The sequence below is a fragment of the Conger conger genome, chromosome 9 (assembly GCF_963514075.1).
Source record: "Conger conger chromosome 9, fConCon1.1, whole genome shotgun sequence".
Classification (NCBI taxonomy): domain Eukaryota; kingdom Metazoa; phylum Chordata; class Actinopteri; order Anguilliformes; family Congridae; genus Conger; species Conger conger.
In genome coordinates, this window is record NC_083768.1 from 15,874,898 (window position 1) to 15,890,051 (window position 15,154).

The window sequence follows — 15,154 nt, forward strand, 5'->3', positions numbered from 1 at the left end:
TTGTATGTGAACACTTGGGTAAAAGTTGCACCGGACTGTTTTTTACTGCGCAAAATTACAATCATTACGGTGGCGTCAGATTGCCAATGATGAGAAAGCAGAAAGTTATTGTTGTTGTTCAGTTAATACGTCATCGCCCCCGTGCAGCTGGGAGTGGTGTTGCAAGCACCTGCACCCTCAGATCGAACACAACTTGCCTGTCCTGGGACGTTTTACGAAAGTCTGTAAATTCTCGGTCCGTGTTTTGTATCCGTATCCTTATGAAATTAACCCTTGTCACTAGAATATAAAGCTCACGATTAAAAATATTTTTTATTTTATATATATTTATACATATATGTTACACATGAAAGGTCCCGGTTAAAAAAAATAGAGATCACAGTCGGCTAAATGGCCTACATTTATATTTCGCAAAAATATATTATCCAATGTGATTTCCTAGCTTTTTGGACTCCTGATTATATTTCGCTAAAACTATGCTTAACGAATACCACGTGCTGTGTGCTTAAACGCGAGCCAGCTTAAACGTAGCTCAAGCTACGTTTTGAAACAGCTGGTTACCAGCTACCAGCTGTTTCAAAACGTAGCTTGAGCTGTTCAAACCATGTTGAGTATAGTGCTGGTATAACTGCTCAACCAGCTACCAGCTGCTTCAAAACCTAGCTTGAGTTACAGGGTACAATGCTGATGCACTATCCTGGCAGAGTTAGCAATCTGTGGTCAGTAGCCATTCCCCTATCCTGTCTGTGTCAGTCTTTTGGTGAGTGATGAAGACCAATTTTAAGTTTCATTATGATCAGCACCCATTGGTGTTCTAGCTGGGTTGAGATTATTTTCCGCAAGGCTTAAAGGCGTGGGTGCTAATAACCCTCCTTCAGCGATATAATGTAAAAGTTGTAGATCATGATACTGTTACAGAATTAGTCCAGGCTACATTGTGCAATTTCAACGTTGAGCTTTAGGGGGCAGTAAGGACATTTGAGTGCCCCCAACCACCCCAAAGGAAAAAGTTGCATTACTTGCATGTGTGTGTTTTGCTAAAAACTGAATTTTAGGTGTTAACATGATACTCTTTCATCACTTACAGTGCATTGTGGCACTTTGTCCAGATAGACTTTTTATTACAGATGTTGCCAGTGAGGTGGCCTTTGAGAGCAGAAAGGATGATGATCAGTTATCCGCTGACTGGTTAGTGGTTTTAATTGTGTATTATGTTTTTTAAATGATTTCCTGTACGGTCATGAATGAGGTCTCAGTATGTAGCAGTTATAACTGCTAGAAGTCTTGGTTATGAGAGAGGGCCGATGGGTTTAGTTAATCTCAGTCTAAAGGAACCCTATTGTGTCATTCCATCACTGTTTCACTAGATTATAAAAATGGGGTAACAAGCATGTCATCCTTCAGCATGGGAAAAGCCCCTCCCATAAGCACAAACTCAAGGATATCAATTATTCAGAAATTATTACCAGGGGTGCCAATGACTGTGAAACCTGGGGAAAAATGTAACATGTTGGTTGATTTCATTTAATTATCAATAAAGCACACTACACATGCTGAAAATGAAAGCTTTTGTCAATAACTATATTATTTTTCAGTTTACTATACTATTTTTTGCACATGTTTATCAAGGGTGCCAATAATTCTGGAGTCCGCTGTATGTAGTTGTGCCCACCACTGGTCCTGAAGAACCATTGGGTTTAAGAGATCCCTTTCAGTAGCTTGCAGGAACTATAGGTGGACAAGTTGTAATCTAATCATTGGAGCCAATGAAGCTGTCAAGACTGGAAGTGAATTTGAGATGGTACCTGCTGTATATATCTGCAGTGTTTACTCAAGTTTTCTTGTCTCTCCTTCCTGTTATTGCCAGCTCTGCCCCTCGATTGCACTCTGGGAAGGAGGCCCGGTATTATAGTGTCAAGTCGAGTCAATTAGTGCACACTGGATTAACCCCCTAGCTGCCCTGTGCTACAATCCATGTTCAGCAGTTAAGTGGGCTGAAAAGAAAACGAATTGGCCTCTTTTGTATTAACCTCTCCACTCACTCTCGTCATCTCACTCACATCAGCATTGTGTTTATATCCTCTCTCCAGCTCAAATATCCAGTCACTAGGTCACTGTGTATGGAAAAAGGAAACCAGTACTTGATTATGACATACTAAATAAAGCTGCATGCTCCTTCAATAACACGGTGTAGATATGTGACATCACAGTCTTTGGGAAAACGGAAAATCTTGGCATAGTCAAGTGTATCGAGGCATGGTTGTGTCCCACAGCTAGTGCACCAAGTGAGCAGCCCAGGTCCCTGGTAATGTGACTGATGTTTAGGCCTTATGTTTAGGCACCAGGGCATCCAATGTGCCTGTCCACGTTCCAGCTCTGCTCTCCAAAGACCCTTCATCTACTGTACATTCAATGTTCAGTGGCAGCGTGCTCCTTCCCCCACTGTCTTTCTTCCACTGTGGTGCATCACTGACCCCTGAGACAGTGTGACTGTGAGAGCACCCAAGCTCAAGCAATCTTGTGTTCATTCGGTTCAAGAAAAAAAGGAAAAAGTCTACCCCTCTCCCTCTTCTATCATCAGGTTAAGGTGCATCACTTCCTGGGCCAGTCCAACGGAGGGTATGTAATGTTCCCCTTGCCCCTGAGCTGGTTACCAGAAAGTGATCAGGAAGTTTGTTAGCCTGCTTCTGTCAAAGTTCGTTAGGATAAGAGCGAGGGAGAGAGACGGTGAGAAGTGGAGCGAGACGTAGACAGCAAGAGGTTAATGCTAACCTCTTTATACTCAGAAGGACTGGACACCGCTTTATATTGGCGCTTCTTGAGACAAACAGTACAGTAGGGGTTTACTACTTTAATTTATTTTCTCATAAAATTATATTTAAAAAAAGTAATTTTCATAATGTTAAGTAAATTACAGTAATGTATTCCACTTTGAAAATTCCACTGTAATTGAATGTAGTAATTGAATATATAATTTAAATGTCAAAATTTCCTTAAAATGTCAAACATGAAAAGCATACCTATTCATAGCACACCACATGAAGTAGAATGTTGGACACATGAAATGCTCATTAACATTTACACACCTCCAGGTAACTCTGGCTGTGGAGACCTCTATGCTGGGGAAAACATTAATATACAGTCCCCTCCAAAAGTATTGGAACAGCAAGGTAAATTCCTTATTTTTTGCTATATACAGCAGACAATGGAGTTTGAGGTCAAAAGATGCACATGAGATGACAGATCCGAATTTCAGCTTTTATTTCCTGGTATTTTTATCTATATTTGTTTAACAACTTGAAACATATCACCTTTTATATCTGACTTTTGTGAGCAAAAGTATTGGAACATGTGACTGAAAGGTGTTTCTTGTTTCCCAGATGTGTTCTGTTAAGATTGATTAGTTAAATAATAAGTAGTTTGTCTACTCTTGATGTTAACCTTGGGTTTTGCCTGTGAAGACTGCATCTGCGTTAGAAGAGATAAACCAACATGAAGACCAGAGCGCTGTCTTTGGGAGAAAAGCAAGCCATTTTGAAGCTTAGAAAAGTGGGAAGTCAATCAGCGCCATTGTACAAGTATTGGGGATTGCAACAGTTGAATAATGCAACAGTTTGATGATGCTAATGGACCACCGGCTTGATGCAGTTATTGCAAGCAAGGGATATGCTACCAAATATTAAGTGTTATTTACTTAAATACTCTCTGTTCCAATACTTTTGCTCACCTAACAATTGGGTGGTCTGATACCAAAGGTGCTATGTTCTAAGTAATTTTAACATATCTAGGTGTAAATACCAGGAAATAAAAGCTGAAATTCGGAACTCTTGTCTCATGCTCATCTTTTTATCTCAATCCCAACTGTATTCAGTGTATTGAAAAAAAAACAAAGGAATTGGCCTTGTTGTTCCAATAGTTTTGGAGGATACTGTATATGAATAATGTATTGCCAGGAAGGCTCCAACTGCAACTAGATATGATGGTGACTAAGATGGTGACAGCAGTGATGTTAATGACAAGATCCATATGTTGTTGCCTTTTGAACTGCGACAGATATTCTTCTGTCTTGGTTCTGTTTACTTCAGAATGATGGTAAGGTGTGTCACAGGCAAGGAGAGATAGCACCCTTATCACTTTGCTCAAGGACTGGTTCACTATGGAAAGTATTGCTGTATAGGTTGCAAGGCCCATAGCTCCTTGGTTCTATAGAAACTAGGATCCTGTGTCCCACATTGCATCGTGTTTACTTTGCACAACATGCTGTCCTACATCTGTCATACAGCAGTGTCTTTATATACCTGATGTTAACCAACAAAGCATCTGAGGGATGCTCTGGACTTGAACCACAGCCCAAAGTATTGCATCCATATACACTTATTGGTCTTCTGCTGATGTAGCCTATCCACTTAGAGGTTTGACGTGTTGTGTGTTCTGAGATGCTCTTCTGCATACCACTGTTGTAATGTTTGGTTATTTGTGTAACTGTCATTTCTTGTCAGCTTCGAACCAGTCTGGTCATTCTCCTCTGACCTCTCTCATTAACAATGTGTTTTTGTGCCAACAGAACTGCTGCTCACTGGATGTTTTTTGTTTTTTTGCACCATTCTCTGCAAACTCTAGAGACTGTTGTGCATGAAAATCCCAAGAGATCAGCAGTTTCTGAGATACTCAACCCACCCTGTCTTGCAACAACAAGGTCCAAGGTCAAAGTCACTTACATCACATATTTTCTCCATTCTGACATTTAGTCTGAAAAACAGCTGAACCGTTTTACTACATCTGCATGCTTTTATGTATTTAGCTGCTGCCACAGGTTTGGCTGAATAAATATTTGCATGAACAAGCTGGCGTATAGGTCTACCACTGAGTGTATGCCTGTATAGTTCAGTGTGCAACTTGCTGCTGAGTGGACCTTGGGGCTGACTGGTGGCAATCAGTGATTGCAGCAAATGGTGCCAACATGGGAAATTGAAGTCCTTTATTAGAAAATTGAGGTCTTCAATCACTTAACATTCTCTTTGATTTAGTCATGGATTCATTAACAAATCAGTTACAACTACCGTATCGTTATCTGCAGTTCAGTTTTTCTGTCTGATAAAGGGAAAGTTGATACATTTTTTTAGTCAAATCAGTCATTCAGTCATTTGGGTAATGTAATGTACCAGTCCAGCACCAGTCAAGACTTCTTCATTAATAAGAAAACAATTAAAATGTAACTTGTGTGAGCATTTTGCATGTCAACTCATTAATATCTTTCTTTTTCTAGGTATCCCATGCAGCACATCTCTAATCCATGCAGTCATGCTCAGTGAAAATCCTATTGTTAACACTGGCCAAACTAATTAATGCAAAGAACGGCCACTGTGCAATTTGAAAGCCCATCTTTATCCCCGAAATGAGAATATTATGACAGTTTCATTACCTTCATACAGTTAACAATTTAACTGCATTGTGGTTGGCAGTTAAACCTATAACATTTGTTTATTTGAGTCAGTGCAGCTGAATGTCAAAGAAACAGAGCTAAGTAGCTTGTTGCAAGCAGCAGGAGGTGCAGGTGCCAGATTGTCTAAGCACTGTGTCTACTTTCAGTTGGTGCATTCTCCTTGCTCAAATTATCACATGTAATATACACTCAGTGAGAAATTTATTCGGGATTTATTAGACTTATTTTTTAGACTTAGTAAGTCTGCTGCTGTAGCCTATTCACTTAGAGGTTTGACACATTGTGATTTCAGAGATGCTCTTCTGCATGGTGAAAATGGTGAAAGAAAATCCCTCCAGATGTGTTCTCTAATCTCATCACAAATTATAGGAAAAGACTCATGGCTGTCATCCAGGGGTGTTTGCACAGAGTATTAATCCAGGGGTGCCGATAATTGTGGAATCTGTTTTTTTGGAAATCATTAATGAAGCACACTACTTTATACATGTTGGAAAATAAAGCTGTATTTACTGTATTATTTTTTTAGTTCTTAGGCATTTTTTTGTTTTGTGCATATTTATCAAGGGTGTCAGTCATTCTGGAGCCCACTGTACATTTAATGACATGCTTTCAAAAGAAAATATTTTTAAAAGCTGGCAGAAGACACTTAATGTGTAAAAAAAATAAAAACAGGACTTCCCCTCTCACTCCAGCCGCTGAACTGGGACGTGCATGTCCCACTGCCATTAAGTGTAATCACTATAATCAGTAAATGAACTAAAAAGTAAAGCCACCAATTATTCAAACATTTCAAGTGACATCCTATTTCTGAACATGATATGTGCACATTCATTTTTGAACTTTTTATGTGTGGTGAATATTATTCTGTCATTATATCAGAATTTGGACAGTGCTCCAAGGTGGTTCTGCTCTTCATGTCTAGAGGTGTTTCATGTGCAGAACACATGTTGGCAGGAAGACTGTTTGTTAACAACACTGCGTCTAGGTTTAACAGTGGAGTCATTCTATGAACCTGCCTCATTAACACTTTCTCCATTTTCCCTTTTCTCCTTCTTGTCGTTCCCTGTGTCTGTGGTGACGTATGTTCATCTTTGGATGTTCTAATTCCATAACAAGATTTCAGATTCCCCCGGATATCCAATTGGATCCTGATTAACTGGGCTGAGCTAATTAACACTGACAAACGAATTCAACCTCTTCAGCCTAAACCCTCGGCCGGAAAAACTTCACCTACTCGTCCAGCTAGAACCATATTCAATATCGTGATATTAATCTTTGTGAATGATGTAATGATAATGTCTAAAGCAATTGATGATGACCAAAACCAGTACTATTGTCAATATCGGACTGTGTTGGCAATAATAAGGATGCTAATGAAACTAATTAACAGTGACTGCTTGCATTAGAGGCTGTCCATGTACTCTTGTAGACGGCTTTCACTGGCTGGGAAAAGTCTAAATCCCTCCATTCTGCTCTCCTCCTGGCACACCTATGTCCTCTGTTCATTTGCCTTCCTTCCAGCCACCTCATCTCCATCTCCTCCTGTCTTCCTCTGCATCTCTAACCACCTCCTGTTGCTGGATATTCTTCTTCCCCCTCTCATCTCCCTCTTCTCTCCTCTGTCCTTTGCTTAACTTGCTGTTTTTGACCTCATGACCTGATTCCTCCCCCAATCCATTTACCTGACTTCTTCATTCCCTTGTGCTCTGACTCCCACCCCGCCCTCTCTCTCTTTCTCTCGCTCTATCTTTCTGTCTTTCTCTCTCTCTTTCTTTCTCTCTTCCTCTCTATTTCCATCTTTGGGCTTATCCCTTCAGCCCTGATCTCTCTTCATCCCCTTCAATCCTCAGCTGTTCCTTGGTCCTCAGAGAGGGAAGGGAGAGCCAGAGAGAGTTTCACAGGTACCTGTCTGTCAGTCTGTGAGAGAGGGTTAGAGTGACTGAGAGAGAGAGAACAAGTCCTGGAATAGGGGGAGAAAAGTTGGGCCACAAAAGAAGAGAAGAGAAGAGAGAGAGAGTGAGAGGAAAGTAAAATAACCCTTTAGCAAAGGTAAAGGTGAGTGATTTGTTTTTGCCCTTTTGTCTTGTCTTAACCACTTGACGCAGCACGTCACTTCTGAATGCCTGCTTTGCTCTGATGGGAAAAGTCAAGATATTAATTTCTTTTTATTGAGCAGTTTTGGAATTTTCCACCTCATAGTCCTGTTATTTCCACTATGATATCAGATTGATATCTTGGGTGGAATGCTTGCATAAACCGAAATGCAAACGCAGTTGGAACCTATATGATTAGATAACAAGGGGGACATTGGTAATGTCATGTAATTTCACAAATTCTCCCATATTTATTAATTGTTTCTTGTAGCAGATTTGTTTGCATGGCATTTTGTAGCATTTGATTGTAGAGTGAAAAGATTTAAATTACTGATTGTCATGAAGCCAAGGTAAAGACTAATCATGTTGGTCACAGTTGCACTATAAAGCAATAAATTAGCATGGTTTTTGATGGTCTCTGTTGAAAATAATCCTTCTCTGCACCAATGAGAAGCATAATGTTGGCATTTATAGAATAGATCTTATAGCATTTTCCAGTACAGTAATGTATGGCAATAGTATTATTAAGACAATATTACATATGTTGATGTTTCAGTTAAATGCATTTAAACAACACTGAACTAATAGTTTGCTTGAATTTAATGAAGCGAGTTGTAATTAAATAGTAATTGGGCTTACCTCAGGAGCCAGTGCTTCTGTCAGTCAGTCACTGTATCATTCACATCAAGGAGACAACACAACAGGATATATAAATTATAAAGAATAAATTAGCATTTTTGTATAAGCACCCACCCATTTCCCCCTCCCTTTCTCCCTCCCTGATCCTGTGGAAAGAGCAATCAGTAATCGGATGACAGAGGATTTGACTGAAAAGGCTTCTCTTTAAAATCTCCTCCGGGGATTTGTCCACGGTGCCTTAATGCTCCACAGTGTCCTCCACACCTGTACAATGTCCAACACCTTTAATTCATTACAAGTAAAGGTACAATAATGCTTGGCTTAGCAGTAATTATAGTGGAAAAGGTACAGATCGTTCTGCATAATTTTGTATAATGCTGTAGAAGCATAGAATTTGAAATGCCATGCAACAATGGCCTGAAATTATGTTCTTATAACCCAATGATCATAGTAAATAGTATTAGTAACATGCTACAGTGCGTCCAGTTTTTTTTATTTGCATGTATATGTGGAAGGATTTACTAGGCCAAGGGTGTGTACATGAATACTGTATCACTCTCTCTTGCTCACTCTGACTCGGTTTATTGTTTGGTTTTGCAGCTGCTGTTTAGGAAAACTTCAAAATTGAACAGAATGCAAATGCAATGTAAAAAACATAGTCCTTTCTTATAAGTGGTCCTTAGCATGCCAGAACTCCAAGATGGCTGCAACTATCAAAATGGCCACCAGTATTCCTGCGATTGTGATTATGATGGGTGCCATTATGGCACTGATGGTAATAAATGCTTAGCAGAAACATAACTTAAAAGTTTTGGCCAAGATTGCATAGTATAATGGCTGAAAGGCCAGTAGCCGTGTATTTTAAACTGTACCCTGTTCATATACCTTAAACCGGCACTACTGAACTCCACGTCTTGCAGGCCGCAGTATCTGCTGGCATTAGCTTCAACCGTGTGGTACACCACCTCATTTCACTAATTAGCTTATTATCTGAACCAAGCAGGTAAAATAATTAGTGAAATCAGGTGGTGTAAGAACAAATACCTGCAGACACAGGGGCCCTCAGGACCTGGGGTTCAGTCACACTGCCCTAAATAATGCACTGTACCCTGCTCTCCCATAATATAAACATTGGATTGATGTACATGCATAGGTGGTTTATTTTCTATAGAGACAATGCGTAAATTTGACATATTTGTTTTTTTACTATGTACTGTATACCACTGAAAACTCACAATCTTTGAAGATTGGGAATATGCATGTGTACTGTATGTATGTGTCTACATGCATGTGTGGATATGAGTATGCGAGTGCATGTTCTCATGTTATTATCTCATGCATATGTACATATGTGTGCAAGTGTGTGTGTGTGCATACAGTTGCATAGGAAAATGCCTTGGGGTCTGAATACATAGATCGCAGGTGTATGAATGCAGTTCTACAGTTGCTGCATAATAATATAAAAATTCAGTAAGATTTCATCCTAAAAATAAATGACAATTTAATTTTATTTTATTATTTATTTAATCTTATGCACAAATGTACAATTCAGGACAGTGATACAGAACAAATATTTAATCAATATGCCGGAGAGGTTTGGAAACCCCTGGTGGCTTATGCTAGAACCTCACCTAAAAAAAAGAATATTTACATTATTTTAATTGAAGGATACAAAGAGAGATATTACATTAGAAGGCTAAACAGAAAGAAATTATATATAAAATGAAAAGAAAAATTAAGCATAAAATTTATACATACATGGATGCTATTGATGATGGTAATTGTAACACAAACTCAGCATGAAAAATGTTTTCCCTCTATCTAACCCAGGCTTCTACCTGTTTGATCACACTCCTCTGTCGGTGACAGCACCTACCAGCCGTAACCATGGGTGACTTGGAGCAGCTGAAAAAGGAAGTCAAAACCATTAAAGAGCAAATTGCAGTGAGTTAAATGAACCATAAAGCAGCTTTGTCTTGTTGTTCGACCTGTAGGGCAGCGCCTGTAGCGTAGTGGGCCTGTAGTGTAGTGGTTAAGGTGCATGACTGCGGCCCGCGATGTCGGTAGTTTGATCCCCGGTGTAGCCAAAATAAGATCCGCACAGCCGTTGGGCCCTTGAGCAAGGCCCTTAACCCTGCATTGTTCCAGGGGAGGATTGTCTCCTGCTTAGTCTAATCAACTGTACGTCGCTCTGGATAAGAGTGTCTGCCAAATGCCATTAATGTAATGTCATGTAATGTTGTGTAATAGTAATCATTGCATCTCCGGAACTGGCAGAATTAACCACAAGCCCTCGTTAATGTGTCATATTCCAAAGTGTTAATATTAAAATGAACACTCATCTAAAAGAAAAAAACACTGTCATGCCAAATGACATTATCAACAATATTAGACGCACAAGTGCAGTGATAGAACACAATTGTGTTCTGGGATTAGTCACATTTTTTTTATTTGCATTGTAAATGTTCAAATATTGCCAGAGCTGAAGGAGGTTTCCTCACCACTATTACCGCTGGGAAGTATGTTTATTGTTGTTATCGGTGACTATTTCCCTTCCTACTTCCCAGTCGGCACGCAAGGCAGCCCAGGACACCACCCTGGACTCTGTGGCCTCTGGGGCAACAGCAATTGGGCGCATCCAGCCAAAGACTAGGAAGACACTAAAAGGACACCTGGCTAAAATCTATGGCATGCACTGGGCCACCGATTCCAGGTACGAGACCTCTATGTGCTCCAATATAAACACTCGTCCACACAAAAACATTCACGCAGGGATTTGCCTGATATTCATATTTATCCATCGGGTCAAGGGTAGTCATTACTGATCCTGTTGAGCAGCGTTGATACATTGCTCACCCACATCCTTAATCACTCCACTGGGGCATTTCTGAGGCTCCTGAAGAACCGCTCGATTCTCTGATTCTCCATTCTGCTGATTAAATACAGTAGTTAGGAAAAAGCTGAAGCCCATAGAATCTGACTTTGTGACTTGACCTCAGTGCTCACAGGTCCATGGACCAGTGGATTTCCATCGATTTTACAGCTATAGTTATTGAACTTACTTCATCCCCTTTTCTAATCTTTCTTATCAATTTCTCTCTCTCTCTCTCTCTCTCTCTCTCTCTCTATCTATCACACACACACTAACTCTCTTGCTCCCCACTCTCATTATTTATGTACGTTTTGTCTCACCCAGGCAAATGGTCAGTGCTTCCCAGGATGGCAAGCTCATTGTGTGGGATGCCCACACCTCCAACAAGGTAACCTAAACACTAGATTCAGATTGCAGGTGAAATGCAGTGGGAGGAAATGTATATGTAGATATGTTATATAAACTCAGTTATATAAAATATGATAATGCTCCTCTTCTTTTTAGATCTCAAGACATGACAAATGTCCGATGTAAACGGGACGTTCTCTGTGACACAAATTGTCAGATTCTGTTGGTAATGGATATAAATGCAAACACTTCTTCTGTTGCCAACATTTAACTTTAAAATGATGGTGCCAGAATGGACCCCAACAGTTTGAATTGTATTGTAAGTTATTGTAAAACAAACCTGTTGACACTTTGTGTGTCACCTTTTTATTGTCTCCCAAATGATTGGCCTTTTATCCATAAATATGAACAATCTGTGAGAAACATCTCATATTAGAGCCTGTGGTAAGTGAAAGTCTGTCACCTGAATGGAAAATTACCACCAGAATCATCCACAAAAAAATCAGAGATAAAAATAAAAATGCATATTTTTGCATATTTTCTATACAGCTACAGAGAGTAAAGCTAACCCCACACAACACCTTTGTTTGTAAAGTTTTTACAGGACTTGAAAACATTGCATTAAGTTTATTTCAAAATTTGATATCGATATCATACAGTGAAGACTACATCAAGATTTTAAAAAGATGTCAAACATTGAATGGGGTCAAAGAGACCCCAAACATAATATGAAGGTTAATCTTTAATAATAATAATAATAATAATTTAAATTAACGTTTAGGAGAGTTTGATGTATAATTTAGTTCTTTTTAAACCTATCAATGAACTGTTATCACTGCTCACGTGACATAGATCTTCTTCCTCTCCACTCAGGAAGTAAGTGAAATGTGGCACTGGGTTGACCCCTCCCCTTTCCCCCTCTCTCAGGTGAATGCCATCCCCCTGAAGTCCTCATGGGTGATGACATGTGCTTTTGCACCCTCTGGGGACCTAGTGGCTAGCGGTGGCCTGGACAACATATGCACTGTCTACAACCTGCAGGGCAAAGATGGCAACGTCAGAGTGCTGAGAGAGTTGGATGCCCACTCAGGTGTGTGAGGAGCAGTCTCTGATTGGGCATTTTTGCTTTCCAACCTCACTTGTAGTCCAATAAGAATCTGTTTTTCATTTACGCAAGCATTGGTGTCTTTTCACTGTTCTGCCTATAGTACCTGCAAGTACATGCATGTCACACATCTTGCCATCCCCATGTTATCAAATTAGTGAATTTTTCACCAAATAGTTAAGTAGTGGTAGGCAGTTAGATTTTTTATTTTGATAAATGAATTCATTCCATCTTGGTGGAAAAATGAATTATCATTAATTAATTTAATTTGAGGTTGATCACTTTGGCTTCAAACACCTAGAATAATGGCGCGATCTAGGTGCAGCAGGCGTAAAATACCCTGCCCTGTTCCTGTCTCCTGCCATCTCAGGCCATGGCAAAATGGAAAGCTGCTTCACTTAAAGCAATTTATGCTCTTGTCCCAACTGCCTACTTCTGAAAGCTGATCATGTTCCACATCCCCTAAACTAATCTGAATCTCATTCTTTAACTGAAGGGGTTCATACACTGCCACTGAATTAGTTGATCTCTGCCTCTTATGGAATCTAAATCTTTCTCGATTTCTTGATTTCGTACTGAAAGTTTGGTGGCTAGTTTGATGGATTGTGCTTGAATGTTTGGCAGGTCATGTCAGAAATCTTCATGAAGTTCAACAGTGGCAGTCACTCACGCCAGTGGACTGAATTATTAATTCACGGAGGAGCTGTTCCTGAACTGGGAACCACTCTGCTCTGGTCACATATGGCTAACGGCCTTCCTGTCTTTGTGCTTGCCCAGGTTACCTCTCCTGTTGCCGCTTCATGAATGACAACGAAATCATCACCAGCTCTGGTGACACCACTTGGTAATCAATTATCAACATAGATGATTGACAGTTCCCCTTCCTTCTCTGCACTGCTGCACGCTGTGCTATGTCCCAGTGACTGCCCTGATGAACGGGGCTATGTTTGTACGACTGCTGCACCGTCCTGCGATCCTGACCCTACCTATCTCTCCCTCCCACCAGTGTCCTGTGGGACATTGAGACGGGCAAGCAGAAAACAATCTTCGTGAACCACCTGGGCGATTGCATGTCCCTGGCCTTGAGCCCAGATATGAACACATTCATCTCCGGGGCCTGCGACAACCAGGCCAAGCTGTGGGACATCAGAGACGGAACCTGCAAACAGACCTTCGATGGCCACACGAGTGACATCAATGCCATCTCAGTAAGACGTCACAGACACACACACAGACATGACATGTGCTATCTGTGGGCTTAGGGCTAGTATTTTCCCCTTTTTTGCTTCCCTTCACTCCGTAAAGCGCCTTTTGACAGTCTTCTGTGAAAAGAGCTGTACAAATAAAATTTAATTGAATAGAATTGTGCATACACGCACACACACTAAAATATTTCTGCACATACACACACTTGCTTACCGTCCTTGAACATGATAGACAGGCTCTCTCTAATGCACGCATTTACAGTATGTGCGCACATGCGCAGACACAGACTGAAGTTCAACGCTCCACAATTGGACTGAATTGGGTATACTGGCAGGATGTGCTTTATCAAATCAAAACTATTACATGGTTGAAGTTAAGAATTGGCAGAGCAGAGCAGTCCTATCGCTGTGAAACAGCCAGCAGGTTTTCTCACGGGCCTCGTTCTCTCCACCCCCCTCTCCAGTTCTTCCCCACCGGCACCGCAATCGTGACAGGATCCGACGACTGCTCCTGTAAGATGTACGACCTGCGCGCAGACCAGGAGCTGACCACTTACATGGACAGCAGCATCAAATGTGGCGTCACCTCCCTGGCCCTGTCTGTCTCCGGCCGCCTGATCTTGGCCGGGTACGATGACTTCAACTGCAACATCTGGGACTCGCTCAAGGGCGAGAAAGTTGGTGAGTAAGATGGTCAAAGGACGTTTGGTAATGGACAGGGGCGTAGAGGTCGGGGACAGGAGGTGCGTGGGAGAAAACAAGGAGCGTGGCGTGAGAAATGGGAAGGGGCAAATGGAGAGATGGTTAATGGGTGTGTCTAATATTTTAGGGTCAAGGCAAGGTGCGTGAAGAGGAACAGTTTGTTGGATAGGCATATCATAGTTGTTAATTGAATTATAGTTGTTAATGAAAATCTTGTCTTATTGTCCCTGTCTGTTTGGCAGTGATAGATTGGTAAAGCATAATGTCTTTGTCTTCCTCCTTTCTCAAACAGGAGTGTTGTCTGGTCATGACAACAGAGTGAGCTGCACAGGAGTGCCCCCTGATGGTATGTGCGTTTGCACAGGATCCTGGGATAGTTTCCTGAAGATCTGGAATTGAGTTGGTCCCCCAAAGGCGGAGTGAGGATGAGATAGAGCAAGGGAGAGAGTAAGAGAGAGGGAAGGGGTTACGATAAGAGAGGGAATGAACCAAACATGTCCAGAGAAGTCCTTCTGAAGAAGCAGAATTGGACTCCTTAGAAAATATTCATTGCATCTGTAACAGCATAAAAAATGAAGATGCATTTTACACTGAGGTCCCATTGCTAATAACATCAATATTTCATCAATGACCATGAAAAATAGTGATAAGTAATATGTTAAAAACCATAAATATGCTGTTATTGTATCTATGTAAAAAAAATAATTTTGTTGATTGATAGGTTTTTGACAAAACTGAGTGAAATAC

General features: G+C 40.7%; 1 protein-coding gene across 1 annotated transcript; it reads left to right on the forward strand.

The window, feature by feature from the left end:
* Positions 1–10,062: 10,062 nt before the first annotated feature.
* Positions 10,063–14,832, forward strand: LOC133137013 (guanine nucleotide-binding protein G(I)/G(S)/G(T) subunit beta-3-like). The gene is made up of 8 exons (XM_061254976.1): positions 10,063–10,119; positions 10,743–10,888; positions 11,372–11,435; positions 12,323–12,485; positions 13,278–13,344; positions 13,507–13,708; positions 14,170–14,386; positions 14,700–14,832. The coding sequence occupies exons 1-8, from the start codon at positions 10,063–10,065 to the stop codon at positions 14,804–14,806; spliced, it is 1,023 nt and encodes a 340-aa protein (XP_061110960.1). The 3' UTR covers positions 14,807–14,832.
* Positions 14,833–15,154: the final 322 nt, after the last annotated feature.

Bases quoted from the DNA above. Each gene is read 5' to 3' on its own strand.
- LOC133137013 (XM_061254976.1), top strand. From the start codon at position 10,063: ATGGGTGACTTGGAGCAGCTGAAAAAGGAAGTCAAAACCATTAAAGAG. The intron at 11,436-12,322 runs GTAACCTAAACA...CCCCTCTCTCAG, and splicing joins ATGCCCACACCTCCAACAAG to GTGAATGCCATCCCCCTGAA. The intron at 13,345-13,506 runs GTAATCAATTAT...CCCTCCCACCAG, and splicing joins AGCTCTGGTGACACCACTTG to TGTCCTGTGGGACATTGAGA.